General features: G+C 35.2%; 2 protein-coding genes across 2 annotated transcripts in view; both read right to left on the bottom strand.

The window, feature by feature from the left end:
- Positions 1-10,734, bottom strand: part of LOC102805850 (sphingomyelin phosphodiesterase-like) — a 28,781-nt gene extending 18,047 nt beyond the window's left edge. The window contains exons 1-4 of the mRNA XM_085507780.1: positions 10,105-10,734; positions 5,238-5,402; positions 4,010-4,133; positions 86-189 (exon numbers count right to left, since the gene is read on the bottom strand). Of these exons, the coding sequence (XP_085363906.1) occupies positions 86-189; positions 4,010-4,133; positions 5,238-5,402; positions 10,105-10,461 (750 nt within the window). The 5' untranslated portion in view covers positions 10,462-10,734. The remainder of the gene's footprint in view (positions 1-85; positions 190-4,009; positions 4,134-5,237; positions 5,403-10,104) is intronic.
- A 2,206-nt stretch (positions 10,735-12,940) lies between these two features.
- Positions 12,941-23,653, bottom strand: LOC100377278 (sphingomyelin phosphodiesterase-like). The gene is made up of 12 exons (XM_078010705.2): positions 23,253-23,653; positions 20,678-20,842; positions 19,868-19,991; positions 19,049-19,152; positions 18,720-18,889; positions 17,920-18,039; positions 17,658-17,738; positions 16,764-16,934; positions 14,735-14,927; positions 14,355-14,444; positions 14,151-14,245; positions 12,941-13,735 (listed from the first exon to the last, which is right to left on the bottom strand). The coding sequence occupies exons 1-12, from the start codon at positions 23,541-23,543 to the stop codon at positions 13,624-13,626; spliced, it is 1,716 nt and encodes a 571-aa protein (XP_077866831.2). The 5' UTR covers positions 23,544-23,653; the 3' UTR covers positions 12,941-13,623.
- Positions 23,654-24,090: the final 437 nt, after the last annotated feature.

Genomic DNA, 24,090 nt, shown 5'->3' on the forward strand with positions numbered 1-24,090 from the left:
GCAAAAAACAAAAATATTTCAACAGCTTTTCTTTTCTATGCTATATAATCTCCAAAGCTCTAATTCAGGAAATTGTTAAGCCTACCTTTTCATTTTTGCTTAGATGTTGAAAAGCATTCTCTATTAGACTTCTTGGTGCGTCACAATTGTTGTAATCACCATATTTTCCAGCTCCAGGTTTTGAAGGGGCTGTAGGAACAAGAATAAAATCATGAATGAAATGTGAGACAGAATAATTAAAATATTGTTAAAAAATATGTTGCAGTGCAAAATATATGTTTTATGTTCATATTGCAGTACATAAGTTATGTTTTAAATGTATGTTTCTATGCATAAAGTATATTTAATTTAATATTCTATATAGCCATTTATAAAGTATGTTTTATGTTCATTTTGCAGTACATAAGTTATGTTTTAAATGTATGTTTCTATGCATAAAGTATATTTAATTTAATATTCTATATAGCCATGTATAAAGTATGTTTCATGTTCATTTTGCAGTACATAAGTTATGTTTTAAATGTATGTTTCTATGCATAAAGTATATTTAATTTAATATTCTATATAGCCATGTATAAAGTATGTTTTATGTTCATGTTGCAGTACATAAGTTATGTTTTAAATGTATGTTTCTATGCATAAAGTATTTTTAATATTCTATATGGCCATGTATAATGTTTTATGTTCATGTTGCAGTACATAAGTTATGTTTTAAATGTATGTTTCTATGCATAAAGTATATTTAATTTAATATTCTATATAGCCATGTATAAAGTATGTTTTATGTTCATGTTGCAGTACATAAGTTATGTTTTAAATGTATGTTTCTATGCATAACGTATATTTAATATTCTATATAGCCATATAAAGTATGTTTTATGTTCATTTTGCAGTACATAAGTTATGTTTTAAATGTATGTTTCTATACATAAAGTATATTTAATACTCTATATAGCCATGTATAAAGTATGTTTTATGTTCATTTTGCAGTACATAAGTTATGTTTTAAATGTATGTTTCTATACATAAAGTATATTTAATATTCTATATGGCCATGTATAAAGTATGTTTTATGTTCATGTTGCAGTACATAAGTTATGTTTTAAATGTATGTTTCTATGCATAACGTATATTTAATATTCTATATAGCCATATAAAGTATGTTTTATGTTCATTTTGCAGTACATAAGTTATGTTTTAAATGTATGTTTCTATACATAAAGTATATTTAATACTCTATATAGCCATGTATAAAGTATGTTTTATGTTCATTTTGCAGTACATAAGTTATGTTTTAAATGTATGTTTCTATACATAAAGTATATTTAATATTCTATATGGCCATGTATAATGTTTTATGTTCATTTTGCAGTACATGAGTTATGTTTTAAATGTATGTTTCTATACATAAAGTATATTTAATATTCTATATAGCCATGTATAAAGTATGTTTTATGTTCATTTTGCAGTACATAAGTTATGTTTTAAATGTATGTTTCTATACATAAAGTATATTTAATATTCTATATAGCCATGTATAAAGTATGTTTTATGTTCATTTTGCAAGGACTCAAATATGTTTACACTCATAGTGGATTTGTAAAAAGCTATAGCAGCACATGTTTCAAAATACAAGAAACAATGCATAATGACAATAAAGGCACTAATCACAAAAATAAACTTCGTACCTACAGACAGCTGAAAACTGATTTTGCACTTGAAAAATACCTTGAAATTATTAAAAACCCCATCCACAGATCATCTATGACTAAACTGAGGATAAGTGCCCACATACTTCAGATTGAAGTTGGGCGATATCACAACATAGATGTCTTAAATAGAACATGCCCTGTCTGTGACTCCAATGAAATTGAAGATGAAGAACACTTCCTCTTCAATTGTAACCAGTACAAATTTGAAAGAGATGCTTTGTTTGAAAACGTAAACTTATCCGGTAATCTGAAAGCACTTCTCAATAACAAAAATTCTGAAACCGTCCAAGCAATTGCCAAGTTTATCAGCGACTGTTTCAATAAAAGAGAATTTCATGAAAAGCAATTTACCAGCTGCCTCAAAATAACACCAAAAAAATATTTATATAATAATATTTTCACAGTACATGTATTACTATTTATTTCTTTTTTATTATTATTATTACTTATGTATTTTATTGTTCCTTATATCCTTATTGTATTCTAATCTAGATCCCAGAAGGGATACGATATCAATAAAGGTTGTTATTATTATTACAAGGTAAACTATATCACCAACATTGATGCCGTACAAGATATTAAAGTCACATTCTGTTAGTTTACATTGGACATACAAAATGTTTTTGATTGTCATCGCAGGCTATAATCTCTCATTAAATTATTACTGCAAACAGGAAAATGATAAAAATAAGGTTATCCGAGAATAGTGCAAAATTATGCACTAAGTCTAGGTCTGTTGATACAATCACTCATCTGCAGTATTCTCATAATAATCTTGTATTGTTGTACAAAAGATCACCTTGAGAGTGACCTTTAAAAGTTGTGTTCAGAGTACACTCTAACCCAAGACCGTTTGCATGTCAGGTAGACCCAGTTACATTCACAGATGGGAGAGACAACTATTTAGGTGCCCTAAACATACAAGTTGCTAATCTTTTAACATTGATTTCATGTTTTATTAGAATGGGCTAATAATGATAATAATAATTTTTAATATAGTCGTAAAGAAATTACAATTCTTCTTTGTTTTGTAAATATTTTTTTTATGTTGATATGGTGTGAATAGTTAATTGACCTTCCTGTCTGCGCTAGAGATCTGTACCTGAATATCATGTCTAAAGTGCATTGACCCTTGTCAATTTCTGTTCTAGAGTTGCATTGGCACACTTCTCATAGACTTTGGTAAAAAGCTACTGAAGATAATAAACTGTTTGAGACTAACATAAATTCTTCTAGAAAAGGTCATTGCACTTTTACTACAATGTTCATCACTGGATGAATGTTAAACTTTGATCAGGTTAAGGCGTCTTACATGTAATTACTGTAAAATACTTTATTTTGGCTGGAATTAATTTTCACTGATTTTTTAGGAGTTGAATGTGAAATATAGGAAAAAAGGTATATTTACTGGGTTTTATTTTCACTGAATATCCCTTCAGCGAAAATAGCGAAAATAAATTCCAAGTGGAAATTAAGTATTTTACAGTGAGTTATATTTCAAAATTGCCAATTTAGTTTTCATTTGTTTACATACAATATACAACATTCTATTTTAATCAATTCAATGTAAGTATTAATAACTGAGAACGATTCAGAAAATCAAACACATTAATTTCAAATTTTGCATATCCATTGTATTTTACACTAGTTGTATGCTTCGCATGGGACCACAAATAACACATCACAAGAACCAATGAATACCATTATTTGTACGCATCTGAATTGCTTCCCATCCTGATTTTAATCAAGTAATTAATTATTACTGCAATATTGAAATGTTTTTGTAAAAATTAAAAAAAAAATATTCTGTGTTAAATTAACAATAACGATTAATGTTCCACAGGCTTAAAATTATCATGGATGTTATCATTGCAAGTCATAAGTCAAAAATTTACATGAATGTGAACTTGAACTACTGGTGTATTTTAATTTGTCCTTTATGCGTTTGCTGGCGGGTGGGGGTGGGGGGAGGGGGATTAAGAATGTGCACATATATTGAAACTAATGTATTTATTTAAAAAAAATAAATAAAAGTCAATTTAGTTTTCACAAGGCAATACACACAGGAGTGTATGTTTCACTTTCCATAGCTGAAAATAGAGCATTTAAAGCGAGAGGGTCGTCACCTCCCAAGCGACGATAACAACACACACTAAAAACGCACAGGCTCGTGGTTAGATGCTTGTTTGTAAACAATGACACGCTATGGCCATCTGATGCATGCACAGGTGACAACTACCCGGCTTTAGTATGCAATGTAGTTGATAGTATTTCTGAAAATTTGGCTGTGTACATACCAGGAGGCCCATCATTGGATCGGCAACATAGAGGTTCGCCACATTCTGTATTAGATCCAGTCATGTAGTCACGATCATAATGAATATCGGCTAGGTGCAGAACTCTGGATATTGGCGCTCCCTTCTGAATAATAAATAATAATTGCAAAATTAATTAATTAATAATACGATATAAAATGTACAATATCAGACATCTTCATTTGTTTTATTTATTTTTATGCAGCTTGACATCCATTTTAAATTGCTCAATTTATGTGCCGAAGCTTGGCAACAAAGTGTCTTATTTACATTAATTTGTGTGAACAGCTAAACTTGAGCGTCATGTTGAAAGAATACATGACATTTTTTACTGTAAACGTTTTTTTCAGTTGGGCCTGATTTTATTTTTTTTATTTTTGAGCAACAATTCCAGTCATAGAATATCCCTGTGGAAGCTTTCAGATAGTGATGTGTTAATATACATAATATGTGTGCGCTGATAAATAATGCATTTTGCCATGAAAACCACATTCCATTTGTAGTCATTATTGTAACAGAGACATGCAGTGGACGATCCAGGATTTACCAATGAATGTGTCTCGTTATTCAAAGTTTGGACAAGCATTCTCATTTCTGGTACCTTCTTACAAATCTGAATACCACATAGTTGTAAGTGGCTGTATGCCTGGATCCACAACTGAATTTGTCAGTATCTTCATATGCTTTTCACTTTGTTTTATTTTATCTGTCGAGTTATGTCATCATTATCCTGGTATAACAAGGCCGAATAAAATAAATTCTGTGTTTCTGGTAACCCTGCCTAACATAACAATCTTTGGAGGGAGAAACATTATTCATTTCTATGCAAATTAGCTGAGGTCACCCCACCAATCTGATTGAGGCTAATCAAGACCTATGCATACATTTTTAGAAAATCAATTGACATGATTCTGTTTTCCTTGTTTTCTCTTGTCCTGGGAGTCTATTGTTATGCAAATAAATAAATGATTATTTACCTCAATGGTTCATTTTATTAATTATACATGAAAATTTAGAATGAGGTTTGCATACTTATTTCCAACATAACGTTATATTGATTAAAGCGAAGGAGTGGTCCCTTGTGCATGCGTTCTTTACAAACAAGCGTCAACCCATGAGCCTTTGCATATTTAGTGTGCGTTATCATCAACGCTTAGAACTCAATTCCCATGCATAAACAGATAATGACCCTTCCGCTTTAAGCTTTTACCTTGGGTGGTTTAGGTGGGATGATGGGAGGTTTTGGTGTAGCAGGAAGCGTAATATTCCAGAAGGTGGTTGGATTATATGGATGTCCACAGGAGGTGCCGATTAATGTCCCACATATTTCATCCGGAGTCAGTACAAGATTATCAGCGACATAGAAAAATTCGTCCTAGAAAAATGAACATAAGAAAATGTGTTTTAAAATCTGCTTTCTTAAAAGGAGAGATATTTTAGTAGAATGCTACTTTGAAATGATTTTAGCTAATATCTAGCAGTACCAATTTAAGATAGAGATGCAGTTTACCTGTCAGATATTTTAATTAGTTAATTAGGAAACCAAGATGACCTCCTTGTCCACAAAACTATATATTTTCGGAAAGCTTATTGTATGAATTTTAAAATGTTTTTAGTATTTTTTTTATGGACACTGTAGTTTGAAATATGCACAAAAATGTGCTTTTTTGGTCAAAAGTGATTTTATAAAAACCCAGGCTAGTAGTCTGTATGATAGTTGTAACACTGTTAAACCAATAACAATTTGCCTCGACAGCATTTTGAAGATAAACACATTGTCAATCATTTGTGAAAATTTCAAAACAAAAGGTCAAAGTGTCTAGGAGCTATTTTCTGGGATGTGCACTAAAAAGAAGCTGAGATAATTGCTAATTTGCATAACAATTCACTCAGTAAGAAGTTTGCTAATGCTCATAATTGAAATGGCTGTAACAGTTCCAAATTGAAATGTATTATCGTTTTGTTAAAAGTTAAATATAGTGCATAGTATGGAGATCCCGTCATTTCTTTTTTTCACCATGTTTATTTTTTATTAGTTATGTACAGCTTGCTAAATCTTGCTAAGCATTCAAAGGAGAGAATGTTTGCACCTGTTATCTATATTTTAAAATCGTTTTTTGAGTATGTTCTACTATTCACAATTCTACAAAATTTTAACAGTCTATAGCCAAGACTGTTTGGATAATAAAAAGCAAAAAAAAAATGTCACTCCCAAGTGCCCACGAACCTGCATCTCTACTTTAATAAAATAAAACTGTTTCAGTATCAGTCATCATTAGACTAAATTGTTCATTGTAAAACTGTTTAATTAACACATAACAAGACACACAGAGTGATGCAAGCATGGTAAACATTCAACAAATGAATCAGTCATTCCCCCAAACCACAGTAGCAATACATGTACATGTCAATGGTCACTGTAGGAGTTTCCTGTGGTTTTCAAAATGGCTTTCACTGTATAACACAAGGCCTACTGACAACTGATTGTCTAAATGAGAGCAGTCTTTGATGTATCTATCTCTGTTATGAACAGACTCCCACATAGAAGAAACTGAAGCTATAAGCCACTGTACAACTTCATGCTAGAGCAATATTGTTGTAGCAGGCCACAATAGCGCAGTTTGGTGAAATTTTTCGTACAAGACACTTGTTACTTAACACATCACCAAAATTGTGGTAATGTGCCACTGTAGTACTTAACACATCACCAAAATTGTGGTAATGGGCCACTGTAGTACTTAACACATCACCAAAATTGTGGTAATGGGCCAATGTAGTACTTAACACATCACCAAAATTGTGGTAATGGGCCACTGTAGTACTTACCACATCACCAAAATTGTGGTAATGGGCCACTGTAGTACTTAACACATCACCAAAATTGTGGTAATGGGCCACTGTAGTACTTAACACATCACCAAAATTGTGGTAATGGGCCAATGTAGTACTTAACACATCACCAAAATTGTGGTAATGGGCCACTGTAGTACTTAACACATCACCAAAATTGTGGTAATGGGCCAATGTAGTACTTAACACATCACCAAAATTGTGGTAATGGGCCACTGTAGTACTTAACACATCACCAAAATTGTGGTAATGGGCCAATGTAGTACTTAACACATCACCAAAATTGTGGTAATGGGCCACTGTAGTACTTAACACATCACCAAAAGTGTGGTAATTGGCCACTGTAGTACTTAACACATCACCAAAATTGTGGTAATGGGCCACTGTAGTACTTAACACATCACCAAAATTGTGGTAATGGGCCACTGTTGACTGAACACATAACAACACACACATTCAGTTAGAACGCTATATTTTTAGTATTTAACATTTCAAAGAAACACATTGACAAAACTGATGTAATGGACCACTGTATTTTGTAATCACTCCTTCAGCAAAAATAGTAAAAAGAATTCTGGGTGAAAATAAAAGTATTTGACACCATCATTTCTGCATTATGTTACTGAAGAAACACATGGAAACACATGTTGCAATGGATCAGAGTGGTTTTTGACATATAGGCCCCAACACACTCATTTCTAATGTATGATTACTTGACAGTAGAAATGACAGTTGCTTTATTTTAGGGGGTGTCATTAGAGTGGATATAAATAGAGCTTACATCACATGACACATCACATGACAACATTTGAATACATAAACAGGAAGTAGGAAAAATCACGAGTTCCTTAATTTATTAGTATTTCCTCATCTTTATTTTGCAAAATGAATATTAGTTTTTCTTCATCTGTTTTGTTGTTTTGAAGTATTTTGAGCTTACCGGTATTTATGAAAATGTTTCTTTCATATTAGTAAAAAATATATGTGTATATTTCTGGAAAGTTAAAATGCTAAAAAGCTATATTTGGTCAACAATTACCAGGGGTAGTCACATTCTGCAACAATCAGTAAATGACCGATTCAGTCAAATTTAACAAAAATGGCATGTAGCTAGTTCAAAGCATTCATAACATTCTGTAACTATAGTACCTGTAACCATTTAAATAATGAACACCATTTTTTCAGAAATTTTCAGGATATAAGGGCAGAAGGCGAGTGAAATTTTGCAAAAGCACACCTCAGCAAAATGTGCACTTATACAAATCATTGCGACTGTCTGACTTACGAAATTCATGGAAATGCACATGTTGCAACAGCTAATTTTATTTTATTTTTAGCTTTTCTGATCAGTTCTGCATTATTTTATTGGTTTAATCAGTGTTTTTAGTTTCATGATTTAAAAAACTTCCAAACTCAAAAGTACTCATTGACAATTGAGGCTTTACTAAAACGGTATATCTAAGCTTGTTGTGGTGAACATTTGTATTATTATACTGAATAAATCATAAAAAAGAATTTGACACCTTTCAGGACTTGAAAATTTCTTGGAAGTCTGATGGGCTACCAGTTTTAAAAGCTGGTAGTGTCGGAACCACAATCGAACTGCGGAAACCACAAAGAGATACGTTATGTACTTAAGTTAATTATTATTGAGTTAGTTGATTGGCTACTCAGTAACAAGTTACGTAAACCCAAACTTCCGGCCACACTGTATGTATACTTTCAACACACGCTTTATTTGGCAGTAGCTGTATAGTATTCGTGTAGTCTATATCGTATAATAAAGTCTCTTTCCTTGACTTAATCGATCGTCTCCTTTATCCTGTAATTTCGATTCCCACTGGTAGTCACTAATTATATTTGGTATCTATCTGGTTTTTAAGGTACTCAGAGCTATCAAGATGCAGAAAAGTGTGAATAGAAATAAATACATGTTATTTTGTAGGACATCCAGTTTTCAAAAACAAAATACTAATTTTTGGTAAATTTTTGCCAAGGTTGGCTACTACCGGTAATTTTGAAAAAATGGTAGCCCCAGGATAAGATTTGGTAATCTGTACACATGGGCTAGTGTTAATTTCAAGCCCTGTATTTGTAGAGTTCAATACATATACATGTATGCACACAAATATACAAACTCTTTCAGGAGCAGTGACTGATACACCTAATTTCAGCAGCTTAAAGCAAGACAAAGAATTACTTTTTACACATGGTGTCACCATTGTATATCACATGGCGTTCTAGTTCACATTAGAACCACAGGAGATTGGAAATCTAAGTATAAGCATGGCAGGATTTAGCAAAAAATAATATGACAGAACCCCACACCCTCTCCGTCGCTTTCGTTTCGTATGAAAGTTATTTTCACGAGTGATGCGGTGTATCCTGCGTCCATACTTTTACGAACAAAGCGAGTGAAAGTACAGAGGAATATATTGCATCTTGAGTGGAAATAACTTCCATACGCAACAAAAGCCATGGGGAAGGGGGGTTTTGTTATTATTACATATGTTCCATATTGATTATTTCATATTAAAGAAAAAGCGAGCAACAAACCGGGATGAAATTTAGGTCAGGGAACCCCATTGCCCATTAATATGTTCTAAGATAGTGTTACGCCCTAGCAACGCGTGTCAGTGAAGAACGCGTGTCACTGTCTGTGTGAAAAAAATAATCAGACGACTAATCACTAATCTGAATCACTGTCCGAATAAGGACGAATCAAAATAAACTGCAGTACATATGTAATAATGTACTTAATTTAGTCTGTATCAAAATCTTGAAAAAATGATGCTACTATTTTGGCTGGGTGGTGTACTATACACCAACCGGCAAAAATCCTAGCATGGCATTTTGGGGCAACCATGGATGGTACTTACTTTAGTACCTTCCATGGGGCAACTAAGCAGTAAACAATTTTCTGTTTTTTGTTTTGTTTTTTTTGCTAGATCCTACAAAGCCATACATAAGGAATATGACTATCTGTAATGCGCAAATCTGATTGGCAATAGGCATGTCATGAAATCAATCAGTAATAATTTGATACCATCATATTATTATTAGTAGTCACCCCATTTCAGATTCCCACAATTATTCCATATTAGACAATGATTTGTGTTCATGTGTTTCCTTGATCTTCACCTGTATGCTAAAAGCAGTAAATATTGGCCTTGAAAATGTGGATCGCAGTTTTCTAGCGCGATTGTCCCAGTGGTTACTTGGCTTACCTTGAATTCTAGTGCCACGGCTTGGCAAACTCGAGTACTTTCTATTTTAGCTACGTTACAGACTTCGGACACGAGATATACGACCTCTTTCTCAGTAATGTTCTGTGTAAATAAAATGTGTATCAACTCGGCTCCAAAACGACACGCCTCGCACTCTAACGATACAGATAATGTCAAATCAAGGCTGTTCACTCTCGATTGGAATGCATGCAGCTCATGGTATACCAGCTTTTCAAGCTTCTCGAGTCGTGAAGATTTGGCTGTAAGACCTTGGTCCATATAGTATACGGGATGGGCGCCCAACTTGACACAGATCGCCAACAACAGGCCCAATATAACGGTCGCTTTCAAAACCATGCTCCGCCAATAATCGTGTTGCACTAAATCGGATGGTGGGAGACAAACCAGGTACCTACAAGACGACGTCTCCTTGTGTAGTAGCGGACTCACAGTGCAGTGGGACAGACAGATACCGGGTGATTCAACCACAGTCACTTGGGGGCTGAAAATCAATAAATACTAATTTTCAACAAAAAAATCATCCGCTATACCATGGAAGTACATCCATGTTCTACTAAAACACTTCGCTCGGCAAGTCTTCGTTGTTGTTTGTGTCAAACATTAATGGCGTGACAAGTTAAGTAGGTCACGAGACCGATCACCTGATCTAGAAGAAAAAGTGCGCCATCAGCGTTGAGGTCACGCTTTTTAAACTTTGGGTGCGACAGTGAATGACAGATAAAAAAAACGACATGCACAGATTACAGGGAAAAAATATATATTCAGATTTGTGTTGAAAATATGGCTGTTAAAATAAAAAAAACACTTCTGACAGTACTGTACATCGTTGTTTTAAATTTATGACATTTTTTGGAAAATAAATACTTTTTCCTTTTCCATGAAATGAGTGATTGCGGCAGTTTTTTAGCTTTGTTGAAATAACCTAGCAACAGTATCAACAGTTACATACATTCTAAGACGGAGATTAAACAGCAAATATAATTAAAAACGTAACTTAATTATTGACATTAATGAAAATTGTACAACATTCTTAAAATTAAATTAATGATATTACTAAGTGTTCCAATACCTGTTAATATATGAATATGTACATTATCTGGTACACATCCTTTGCACTATTGGTATGTTGTAGAACATCATTACCAATATCATTTTCAAAGAGAAAATAACATAATATAATAAAAAAAATACTTCCCGTCAAAGTGATTAAAATATTATGTAGTACAGACAGCCAGCAGAAGGTAGAAAAGTGCTCAATTTTTTTCCGGCATGTTTTGTTACAAGCAGGCATCTATGCTAAATGACGTCATTATATAGTAAGGTTTCACATCAGGGGCGATGCCAGTGGTGGATCCAGAGGGGGGGCAGGGGGCCATGCCCCCCCCCCAAACGCATGACGATTCGTATTATCTGGTTTACGCATAGCTTTTCTGCGATTTACGCTCTGTATATCTTAAGCGTAGCTTAGACCCCCCCCCCCCAATACATGTTGCTGGATCCGCCACTGGGCGATGCCAAAATTAAAAATCATTTTTTGGGTCAAAAACACCCATTTTGGGGTAAAAATTCAAAAATGCGTTTGCATCAATTTACTCATCTTCAGTTGACAAGCAGAGTTTAAATATATACTAGTAGGTTGACCTAGTTTTGACTTTGCGTAACGTCACAATGACCGAAAATGTGGAAAGGTCAACACACTTTTCCTGAAGGGACAACTTTCATAGACCAATAGACCATTATGCCAGTGAAAATACATTTATGTCAGATAAGATGGGTTTATTGATCAACTTTATCAAACTTAAAAATGATTATTATATCAACATTGATTCAGAGATGGAGGTGGTTTGTTGCGGTTCTAATGTTATTGTTATTTATTTTATTTCTCATATTTTTTTATTATTTTGTAATTGTTGTTTTTATCATTATTATTGTGTTATTTTTGGACATTCGTGATAACTAAATAACTAAATAAAAATATAACTAACTAACTAAATCAATAAATAAATAAATAAATAAATAAATAAATAAATAAATAAATAAATAAATAAATAAATAAATAAATAAATAAATAAATAAATAAATAAATAAATAAATAAATAAATAAATAAATAAATAAATAAATAAATAAATAAAATCTTTATATACATAAAACCTTCATTTGTATTTGTAAAATCAATCTCCATTTGAATTCCTAAACTCCCAATTCGTATTTGTAATACAAAGTTGCATTTGTTTTTTTATGAAATTTGTATTTGTATTCGTTACATCTTCATTTGTATTCATAATTCACTTATTTGTAATTGTTAGAGGGCAGTCTGTTGATAGACATAGTTGTATGTGTAAAAGTTCCATTTGTATTCTTAGAATCATTTTCATCTGAACGCAGATGGCGCTCTTCGTCATCGACTAAGATTCAACACATGATAGGTTCCAAAATAGCGACAAGAACCAGCTCTCATTGGGTGCTTTGCAAAGCCAAAGGAAGTGACCCATTAATGTGTCTTTGTGGGACGGTGATTTACACTGATCCATCCTTGTTTACCAATTTCCAGGCGAAACAGGTTTGCGATATGTGATTGATTTCGGAAATGTTCAAATGACAATTTGGTACTTAGTATGAAGCAGTAAATGCACAGACACACGAGGACTGAAAATCCAAATAAATCGACCAGTACTATTTTTCATTATTTTTTCCCAGTAACATAATTACTATTTTAACAAAACAATATTTAATATACATCTGCCAATCAGATACGTAAAAAAACACACATACGACTAATTGTTATTGATCATACAACTTGAACACAGTATCATCTTTTGTATATCTTTTCTCAATAAAATATTTCTTTATTATCTCAGCAAATATATATGCCAAATTACCAATAATAACAACAACGATGATACCAGTCTATATTCTAGCGGTATGTGAACCTGCCTTCAAAGACGAGGCCTTATATCTTGGCAAATTCAAAATGTGTGTAAAAAACAGATGAGAAGGCTTTCAATTAGAAGACTGCATTCATTATGCACAAAACATGAAAATAAATTAGGTATATGCAGTACTCTCATGATCAGTACTCATAATCAATGTGTCTATATCAAACGATCCAACTAAATACCATCGTAACTATTAAAGCGCGGTAGTCGTCGCGCTGCGCATGTTCGACATTTGTGTTGATAAACATTGATTTTCCCACAATCCAATGCGCTCTTCAAATAGAAATCACAAGTATGAGGTTTGACCTAGGCGCGACTTGCACTGATTACCGCCGATGACTCCTTCGATACCTTCCAATCACATGAAAATTGCCTAATTCAAGCTTGGAAACGTGTCAGTTCGTACTCGTTGATCTGCGTCATCATTCTCATTGTTAGTTGCCATAGTAATAGTTTATCCAATATTGTAAACTTTTCGATAATAACTTTAAGTAATATTTTAATTCAACATAATTAGCACCAAGTCATCTCTTCTACTGCTTCTTGTCCGTGTACGTTTCATTATAAATTGCATAACTCGGGGTCAAATGACCGACCACTCTGCATGTCGCATATCATCGTTTTTCGACAGAAATCGTCACACTCGGTGACAGGATGGCTCTTGTAATAATATCTGTATAGTGATTATAAAAACAAAGATTTATGAACATTTTGGGGTAAGTCAGACCACTTCTCTTACTGAAAAAAAAAACACATTGCCCAAATGATCCTACCATTTTATTTGAATAACCCACGTTGCACACACGAGGTTGTGTTTTCTTTCGTCTTAGACAAGATATATGTAGTATAATATAAACAATTTATACCAAAAAACATGTTAGTCCATAAGATATTGAACTTCAAAACTATACATTAATTCAAGTCTAAATTTTATAGTTTGTTAACTGTGTTTTTCCTTTCGTATGCCATATAGTAATTTATTTACAGAATAGATTACATAGTATTGAATAATGAATAGCGAAAAGAAGACGTACATTTATTAAATTAAATTTATAACACATTAAAAAAAGTATATTTCGAGTTCTTACGTGTAGTATTTATTGAACAGCTCTTTATTCTTCTTAAATTCTTTCACAAGACTATTCCAGTCATTCGGGAATAACCAATTCATGCCATACGCTTCCTGCATATACAGGACACATATTAATGAGTGCTTATGGAGTTTTGAAACAATTACTCATAAATATGAACTGATTCAATATATAATGTCACTTAATATATACATTTCTTACCTTCGCAGAATACTCCTTTATCCAAACTGGTTTATTGGTTAAGTTGGCATCAGTTATGTTTAATATATATGTATGATGATTCAAAACCATCTAGAGAAAGAAGAGCACTGTAATAAATTGATTATGTCGATACAAATCTATACAAGTATTTATTCACAAATAGAAACTTCATTGGTAGTTATGATCAGTTACGTCTTGTCATGTTACTTTACCCTTTCGTAAATGTTCCGTTGATTGTATGTATATCATTTCCTATATTAAAAAAAAGTTTTCAAAAAAAAAAATCCTCGAAAAACAAAAACAACGCGCCAAACATGACACGCCCATATAAAGCATTGCAGCTAACATTCTCGGGACATATATGATATCTAAATTCATACCCTAGTGCTTCCTAAGTAGAATCCATCCGTCTCGTATATTCGGTATGAAGGGTGCATGGTTGGCTGTGTAGTGACACTTCCAGCAATGTACGCCACGTTTAGAGGTCTCGACAAGGTTTCCTCATCGTAGAAAATCTGGAAATGGTCGAAATGTGTGTGTCCGAAGAACTGACCAACAACAGTACTTTCATACCTGAATGGAAAGTATAGTGTAGTGGCTGAATGGTTTAGACGATTACTCAAATCATATCATGTTAATTCAATCACAGAGTACAAGCGTATTGGTTAACATATCCTGCAACACGTTTTCAGTAGCACAGCACTATTATCTTACGTTTTCATGATTTGTCTTGTATTTGAATTGTTTATTTTTTTAATTTGTAATTTATACGCTATGTGCAACGAGTATGTAAAACGATTCATTTTAATTATTCTTGGCCTGTATTGTAATAATTTGAACAAGGCAAACTTAATGTGCTACAGTCATTACACATCAGGTGGGCGATTCTAGACCGTCGCACTATGACGTCATTTGATTACGTTTTTGCAAGCGAATGTTTGACTACAAATGTCGCTCACTACCTGCTATGAAAATGTTGTCGTTATTTAACTTGGAGAGAAACGACTAGTTCTTGCCAACCAGTCACTGTGCACGCACACAAAGCTTAAAAAAGTACGACGGCCTTTGTAGTTATGCAGACTTGTTTTCATCTCCGCATTGTATGACGCATGCCCGTAAAACGCAAATAAAAGTGAGCGAAATGCGTATTATTGTAAGTTCACTAAGGGTCACAGACGATGGTTATTCTTATCTTTCATGATCCACCAGCATATTGAAAGACGACTCTTATCAACCATTTGCAGAATAATATATTGCAATTGTTCAAATCGCCATAAGGCTGTCCCAACACAAAGAGTTATAACAAAAGAATCTATTCCCATACACATTTAAAACAGAAGGGTCCCAGGCGACGATAACAACGCTCGTTAAAACGCAACGGCTCATGGGTAGACGTTTGTTTGTAAACAACGACACGCTAAGTCAGTATGTCGCATGCGCAGATGACGACTCCCCTGCTTTAACTATACTGTTTAGAATTATACAAAACATATAAAGGTTTAGTCAAAATGTAATTTACGTATACTCAAACGTGACCAATGCCAGTACTTATAACAAAACTGAAACAATTAAAAACACGGGATATATACGGGTTATACCAATAACATTTATATATGTTCTAGTTCACAATTACCACGCAGCACGCGGTCGAATTTCGGGTAAATTACACGCGTTGTATTCGTCGCTTGGGCCCCACATAGATGTCATGAATTTGTTTGCGCGTATCTGTTGATCGACTTATTTAGCTGTTTACTAGTGAATGGCTGTGTTATATCTGTCATCATTTAGGCTCATGCGAGGTCCTGGACGGAACTCGACTCAGCGATTTGGAACTAATTACGATATAACCGACGCTATCCGGACTACTATTTCTGACAGTTGGTATTCGCAGTTAGTAATATAGTGAACGATTAATCAAAAGATATGACGTGTTCAGTACTTAGTATGATTGGCTGTATGATTGAAGGTTACGCCCTAGAGTCTTTATACTTCTTTGTAATTGGTTAGAGTTTTGAAAATGAATAAAAGAGTTGTTAGTTGGTCTTGGCGAGTACACAACGAGAGACGCAGTCTTGGGGCAGTCTAGGGACAGAGTCTAGGGACAGAGTCTTGGGTCAGCCTTGCGATAGTCTTGGGGACTTTTCCCCAGGGCGCTGTGTCATATAGAATGCTCGACTGACCAACTAAAGACGAGAGTTGAAACGTATTTCGTTGTGTGCGTCTATTTGACTGTAAAGTTTAAGTGACTTTCCCGGTCCCGTACCTCAAGCAGACGTGTATAGAGACGAGACGAAATTTCCCCCTGGCACGTTTGGAGAACCTCAGGGAGAAGAATTCCCCCTGATATAGAACACGACGCGGCGCGTTTAAACACCGAATTTCACGACTATGAAGCCACTTAAATCTTACCTATTAATAATTTTATAATAATTCCAACTCCATCGTCTGAGACAGTCGTCTATTCCAGGTGGAATATGACCAATAATATAAACTTTCTCCTCGTTGTCTTCGGCGGTCTGAAGTATGGATATAAGCCATTGTAACTGACCTGCGGGATCGGTGGTGTTGAGGTACAACCAACTGAGGAATTAATTCATAATACAGATCATTATTTACGGTATAAGGGATCTTCAAAATGTCAAATTATTTCGGGAATAAAGAACGACGTGTTTTCAATTGTTGTGCGATAACCGGACGTGGGCGGCGCTGTTCGCAAAAATGACTGAGACGCAGTCGAGCATTTCAGTTAGGCGTCAAACTTTGACAAGTAACCGTCACGTAAGACATACTTGGATATCGAAAGAATCGTGTTGGGATTATTTTCTAAACGTTGCCAATATATGGATACTGCTGATTCACACGCAATGTGGCTTGTCTGAGTTGTTCCGTAAAATGTATGATATAAATAAACGGCGAGAATAAGTCATAACAAATATTTTTTGAAGTAAAAACTCAAATATAGAAAGCAGGAATTAATGATATATAATTCGTATTGATGAATAACGACGTCAATAATCTAACCAAATCACCTGCCATCTGATAAAATTACATACAATTTATCTGGGAGGGGGTCAGATTTATTTGATGAATTGAAACATGAACGATTTAAAAAAAATCTGATTCAATTTGCGGTTCACAAGATTTGTAATCGACTAAACAGAACCAGAGTTCAACAACGTCATATTTGTATGAACATATATATCGGACCCCGTAAACCAACCACACCACTGGCAGTTTACATAATTTGATCAGAATATCTACTATGTAGGCTAGATTATAAATAAAGTGTTTACAAATACTCACAAATTGCCATAGTAACCATACATGCTATTCAACGCAACTAAACGTAGACCTGGTGATATAAGTACAGTATAATAGCCTCCCCTGTGCATACAGACAACATAATGAGCACCTCTATTTATATACACTTGTCATTACATTGTTTATTCAGCGCGAGTCCATGTTTTATGAATACAATGTTGGAATTAAAATGAACTTCAATGTTTACACAGATTTATATCTAAATGACAATCCATCCGACGTGCTTCTCGTTATGTGTACTTACTTTTTGATGGTGTGACGTGTGTACGGAGGTAACCAGTGTGTCTGGTCGATCCATGTATCCGCCAAAGCATCGTACAGCCATTCAATGGAATGATTCCCAGTTATAAAGGGCTGCGGAAAACTATGAGATGAAAGCAGGCAGTGAGATGCCAAGTTTAGAATGCACAATATGGCGTTTTGGGTGATCTGTGTTTCTTTCAATTTTTAGAACTCCGTAGTGACTAAACATATTGTTCCATGACTGTCTGTTTTTTGTGTGATTGTAGTTTTATGATACTTCTATTGATGTTTGTCAAGCACATTGATCCATATGCAGTCATTCAATTAACAAAGACGGGTGTCGGGAACAGACATCATGACGGGCTATAAAATGAATATTATTTTGTACATGCATAAGTTTAATTACAGGACGGACTCAATTTATTCAGGATTACGGTAATTTTAAAAGTGAGCAATTGAAAAGACTATCAAACATGATATTTTTTTTTCAAAATACGGCAATGAAACACACAAAAGAATGCCGTTCACATAGACGGAACTCTCGTTCCAAGATTGAAAATAATTACCAATGAACATTGCCAATTCAATTTATTACTTATTCTCTCAAATACTATGAACAGTCTTGTACTTGCAAAAGCGGACAACATGCACAGATGATCATTTTTATTGACAGTTACTGTTTTAAATTATTTGTTTGTCCGAAGTGAACGTCTTCAAGAATAATTATTCAAATTATGTAATGATTAGTGAGTTATCTATGTTTGAATTTCACAATGTATGACCGGAAACAATTTCACTTACTTATTGGCAGGCGCACTTTCGTGATTTCCAACAGCGGGGAAGACAGGTACATTGCCTAAGTACTTTTTCGCCATCTGTGTAATGATATGTAAAATTTGTAGCTGTTCTTCTTTAGTCTGTTCCCATATATCATGCGCTGGCAGATCACCGGTCCACAAAACATAATGAAACTACAGAGAATGATATGTTAAGGATAGTGTAAATACGACTGCAACAAAGAATCGCAGTCGTTCATTGAATGTTTTTAAAAGGTTCTGAAAGAAATGATAATGTGATTATCTGACGTGGATGATATACTTTTCTTTAGACAATAGTTTAAAGTGACTCGCCTTTTCTCTGGACGACAGATGCTGAAAGAGATTATCCAGTAACCACAATGGCGCATCACAATTCCTTAAATCACCCCATTTTCCAGCACCATCATCACCGGGAGCTGTGATCCAAATTGGGCATAGTGTAAATTATGTGCACACATTTAAAAATACAATATGGAAAACTGCAAGTGTTGCAGACCATATTTAAAAATAAATCGACGAAAACACATGCAATGTATGTTTTAAAGCGCAGTCACGGTGGTCGTCGCGCAGTGCGTGTTCAAATTCATGTAAATAAACAATGTATTTTACACGCGTTGTATACGTCTCTATGAGTCCCATATCGAACAGGACGCGGCGCGACGACTACCGCCCTTTAATATTGCTGTTTAGTAATGCTGCCGCTGCCGATTTATTATAAACTACACGTTTTGTTGTCGGACGTACACAACTGTATTCGTTAGATAAAAAATAGGCTTATGCAGTGATTTTTCGTACGTACCAAAATAACCAACGCGTAAGCATATTAAAGAATTGCATTTGTTTGATCGAACGAATACTTGTATGAAAGTGCAGAACAACGTTTTAATTCGTGATAAATCATATCCAATGTATTTATTATTAGTATAAAATCAACTAACAATACTGAATTTAGTATTTAAACTTGATAAACACTGTAACTGTACTAACCGTACGTATCGGTTAATTCGGACATTCAAGGAAAAAGAATTGCAGAAAAGTTGTACATGAGCACTGTCGCCACACGCACACACGAAGGAAACGACGGGAACCTTAATTTCCATTTTTAAAAATCCATGTATGTACTAAACCTACCTGGTCTACCATCGTCTCTCCTGCAGCATATCGGCTCGCCGCAATTAGCATTACTTCCAGCCCTATAATGCTTGTCGTAGTGTATGTCTGATAGATGCAGTACGCGATGAGTGGGAGAAAATAACTGTTATGGTAAAACACATAACACCGAATAACTTAGTTAACAATCAATTCTTAAACAGTGTTACATAAATTTCAGGAAATAACAAAAACCTAATCCTATATACCAGCCACTTTCCTCGTAACTGTTGCAGAATGGCCATTAAAATCTCGTTACGAGAACTGTTTTTGCATCCTTAACAATAACAATCTCTCGGTGGCCATTTTGCGAGTACGAGCTATTTGGCAAATGACCACGTGAACAGAAATCAACAGTTCAATATCAATGTTGCTATTACGGGATAAATCACTAGAACAAATAACTCCCATCAGCAACAAAGAAAACAATGAATGGCTTACACAAACCTGCCAATAGTCAGGATATTAAAGGGCGGTAGTCGTCGCGCCACGAATGTGCGAGAAATATGGGTCTCATATAAACAAGGATAGCGACTTTGGCTGTTGCGCAGATCAACGAGTACAAACTGAGACGTTACCATGTTTAATTAGGTATTGTTTTAGGTGATTGGAAGGTATCGAAAGAGTCACCGGCGGCATCCAGTGCAATCGCGCCCAGATCAACCTCATACTTGTGATTTCCATTAGAAGAGCGCATTGGATTGTGGGAAAATCAATGTTTATCAACACAAATGTCGCACATGCACAACTCGACTTCCACCGCCCTTTAAATAGCAAAATAATTATACGCACCTTAGGAGGACTGGGTGGAACAACCGGCGGCTTAGGGACGTCGGGAAATGTAATATTCCACTCATCGAAAGGGTTGTAGGGTTTTGCACACAAAGGACCAAGCATCAGACCACACATCTCATCCGGACTGACTATCAGATTTGTTATAACCGCACAGAACCAGTCCTTGGAGAAAATAGATAATAATACAAGTAACCCTGTGTAGTGAGTGTCGCGGACCTAAGCAAATAAATAATGTTATAGTAGAAAACAAATTCTGACTTTTTGTTTTGTTCAAATACACACGACATCTGTTGCTATGCTTCTTAAAAATGCAATGCAGTATGGTTAAATTATTAGGCGTGAGAGCGAGGCTTTCATAACAGTGCGTTGTTATTACGCGCTTGCGTGATTTTACTCAGCTGGCACCCCCAAAATATTTGCATTCTGTTGTATATTCACGTCCACTCGTTGATTTACGTCCAATTTTGCATAATATTCTTTTCTATTGAGTTTTTTAATTGTAAGATTACATGTTAAATTGTGTTTTAATTTCTCTTATTTGTTAATATATGATTCTTTCACGAGGATTTTTAGGTTTAGCCCCGAAACAGTTGTTAGGTTATAGGCGAAATATGTGCAAGACTGTGTCTTTTCGGTTGGTGCCAGGTAAACATAGTGTGATTCCTACAAAGCTAAATTATAAACTACAGTGCTATTTAAAAACATTGTCTTGCGTCCGAAAAATAACAACTTTGAAGTCACATAACATTGTTTCTAAAAAGCGCTGTAGTTTATAATTTAGATCATCTGAATACGAGGGGTGTTCAATAAGTAATGACCCTGACTCACTTCCATTTGTCTGATCTAGATGAAATTTTTCATGTGTAATGACTTACATCTATATGGGTAACGTTGCAAAAAACAGCTCTGAACTAATTGTGGTTTCTGATTTACATGTGTTTGAACTGAGTCAGGTGTGAAATGGAGCCTGTTGAGTGTCGCGCAGTGATCTGGTTTTTGTATTTGAAAGGACGCACACCAAAGAAGACTTTTGATGAAATGAAAGAAACATATGGTGATGATGCCCCATCATATGACCTTGTAAAAAGTGAATTCAAACATGGCCGAAAGTCTGTGGAAACAGCTCTCAGACCTGGTCGTCCCTCTTCTGCCATTGGTGAGGCATCTGTCCGTCAAGTTGAGGCAGCCATTTTGAAAGATCGACCCATTAGCCCAAGATGTCGAGATTAGTACAGGGCCTGTGGAAATTATCATTCATGACCATTTGCATATGCATAAGGTGTCTGCCAGGTGGATTCCCAGGTTGCTCACACCTTTCCAGAAGCAAGAACGCGTCCAGTGCAGTGCTCGAGGATGAATTTGGAGATATGCCAAGAAGATGAGTCAAAGTTTTTCAAAGGACTGATTACGCAGGATGAAACTTGGGTCCATCACTCTGATCCAGAGACCAAAGCCCAGTCAATGCAGTGGAAGCACTTGGACTCACCACCTCCAAAGAAGGCAAGGGTGCAGCCTTCCGCTGGCAAGGTCATGCTCATAGTCTTCTTGGATCAGGACGGAGTAGTGATGACAGGTTTCCTGGCAAAGGGCACCACAATTACAGGAGCCTATTACGCTTCACTTTTGATGAAATTGAGAGAAGCTATCAAAATCAAGAGGCGGGACAAGATCAGCAAATGTATCCTCCTCCTGCAGGACAACGCCCCGGTCCAACACTCGCATGTTGCCAGATCAGAAGCATGTGGCTATGAAATCCGCCCTCATCCTGGCCTTAAACCCTCTGACTTTTATCTCTTCCCAGCCATGAAGTTGTTTTTGAAAGGAAGGCAGATGATGCAGCCTTGATTTCTTAAGTTACGACGTGGTTGAACGACCAACCTGGGGTGTTCTATAAAAACGGTGTCCAGAGCTGCATCAAACGATGGGAGAAATGCATAACTCTGGATGGTTCCTATGTAGAGAAATACTAATAACTGTGTCAAGTTTCATTAATCTCCTGTTATGGGAAATGGGTCAGCGGCATTACTTATTGAACGCCCCTCGCAGCTAGCTAAATGTCGGCTCATTACAAAAGACCACACACCTTCAGGGTGACAGCTAAAAAAAAACGCATGCGGTAGTTTTTAATTTAGATCGTCTGACTAGATTTACTTTTCTATTTATTTCTATTTCGTTTACTATTACATCCCTTAACACAACACGTTATCCGTTATTACAATATAAATTTCAGTGTCAATCGTACAAACATTATCTGCAATTTGTAATTATGTGTAATTATGTGCAACCTAAAACTAAAGAGGTGATCAAAACCTCCGATTCGCCGTCTACTCTGGCATTGAATAATAAAACCATTAAGGTCAAGGCCGGGGATAAGGGTTGGTTTCACGTCATTACACTTTGATATTTGACCTATAACCTATATGTATATACGTACGGGATGACGCAGTAGAGAATACGCAATTGTATACTGAATACACCACAGATATTGCTGCCATGGAAATGTAAAATGACTGGAATTTTTCTTTCTTAAAATTATTCGATAATTTAAATGAGTCGTATTTACGCTACCGACCTTGAACTCGCTAACGACGTCTCGGCAAACACGTACACTTTCTATATTCAGGTCAATGCATATTTTTACAACGTCGTCTGCTATCGCATCAGTCGTCTCGTTGGTTCGGAGTTTGTTCTGCACTAACGAGATTCCAAACTTGCACAGATCGCACGTCAGCCACGATGGCATGTAGACGTTGTTTTTGATAGTTTTGAATTGCCTTGATTGACGGCCATAACGCAGTAATGCACCTCGGACCATCGACATTACCGCTGCCATCAAAATAATGACTATCCATTTTAACTGCATGCTTCAAAGATTACGATCGCTATACAGCTACAGTTTGTATTCTTTCTTGGCACATCATTCGACAATCTCACTTTAGATGGAAGAAAATGCGTGAAAGATGGACGAACACAATGCCATTTGTACATTGAATAGGCATCAGCTGTACGAAAGGCGCCACCAACGTTAAAGTTGGCTTCTTTGTGACTGTTCACAAACATGAAACATCCCTTTTCTATGCCCATTGAAACGTATAATGTATGGCAGTTATCAGAGTTATAACTTACCTATGCAAGAAGCCGTTATGACTACAACTTTAACGATCTATTCTTCTATAATTTAGAATGATATCATACCGTATCTTCGAGCCTGAGTGATTTTGGTATTTTGACGGGACGCGAAGTGACCACTCAAAACACCAAGATAAGAAGTAAATCGACACGATATCAAGTGGTTGTCGTGCTGTGGGACAAATAAATACAGATGATTTCCCTGAAGATTTACCTTTGGATATAGACGTCCGCTAGATGCGTGCAACGAAAGCGTATACTGTTAACTGCGCTACATAAAC

This window comes from Saccoglossus kowalevskii, chromosome 14 (genome assembly GCF_978046115.1).
Source record: "Saccoglossus kowalevskii chromosome 14, keSacKowa6.1, whole genome shotgun sequence".
Taxonomy (NCBI): Eukaryota; Metazoa; Hemichordata; class Enteropneusta; family Harrimaniidae; genus Saccoglossus; species Saccoglossus kowalevskii.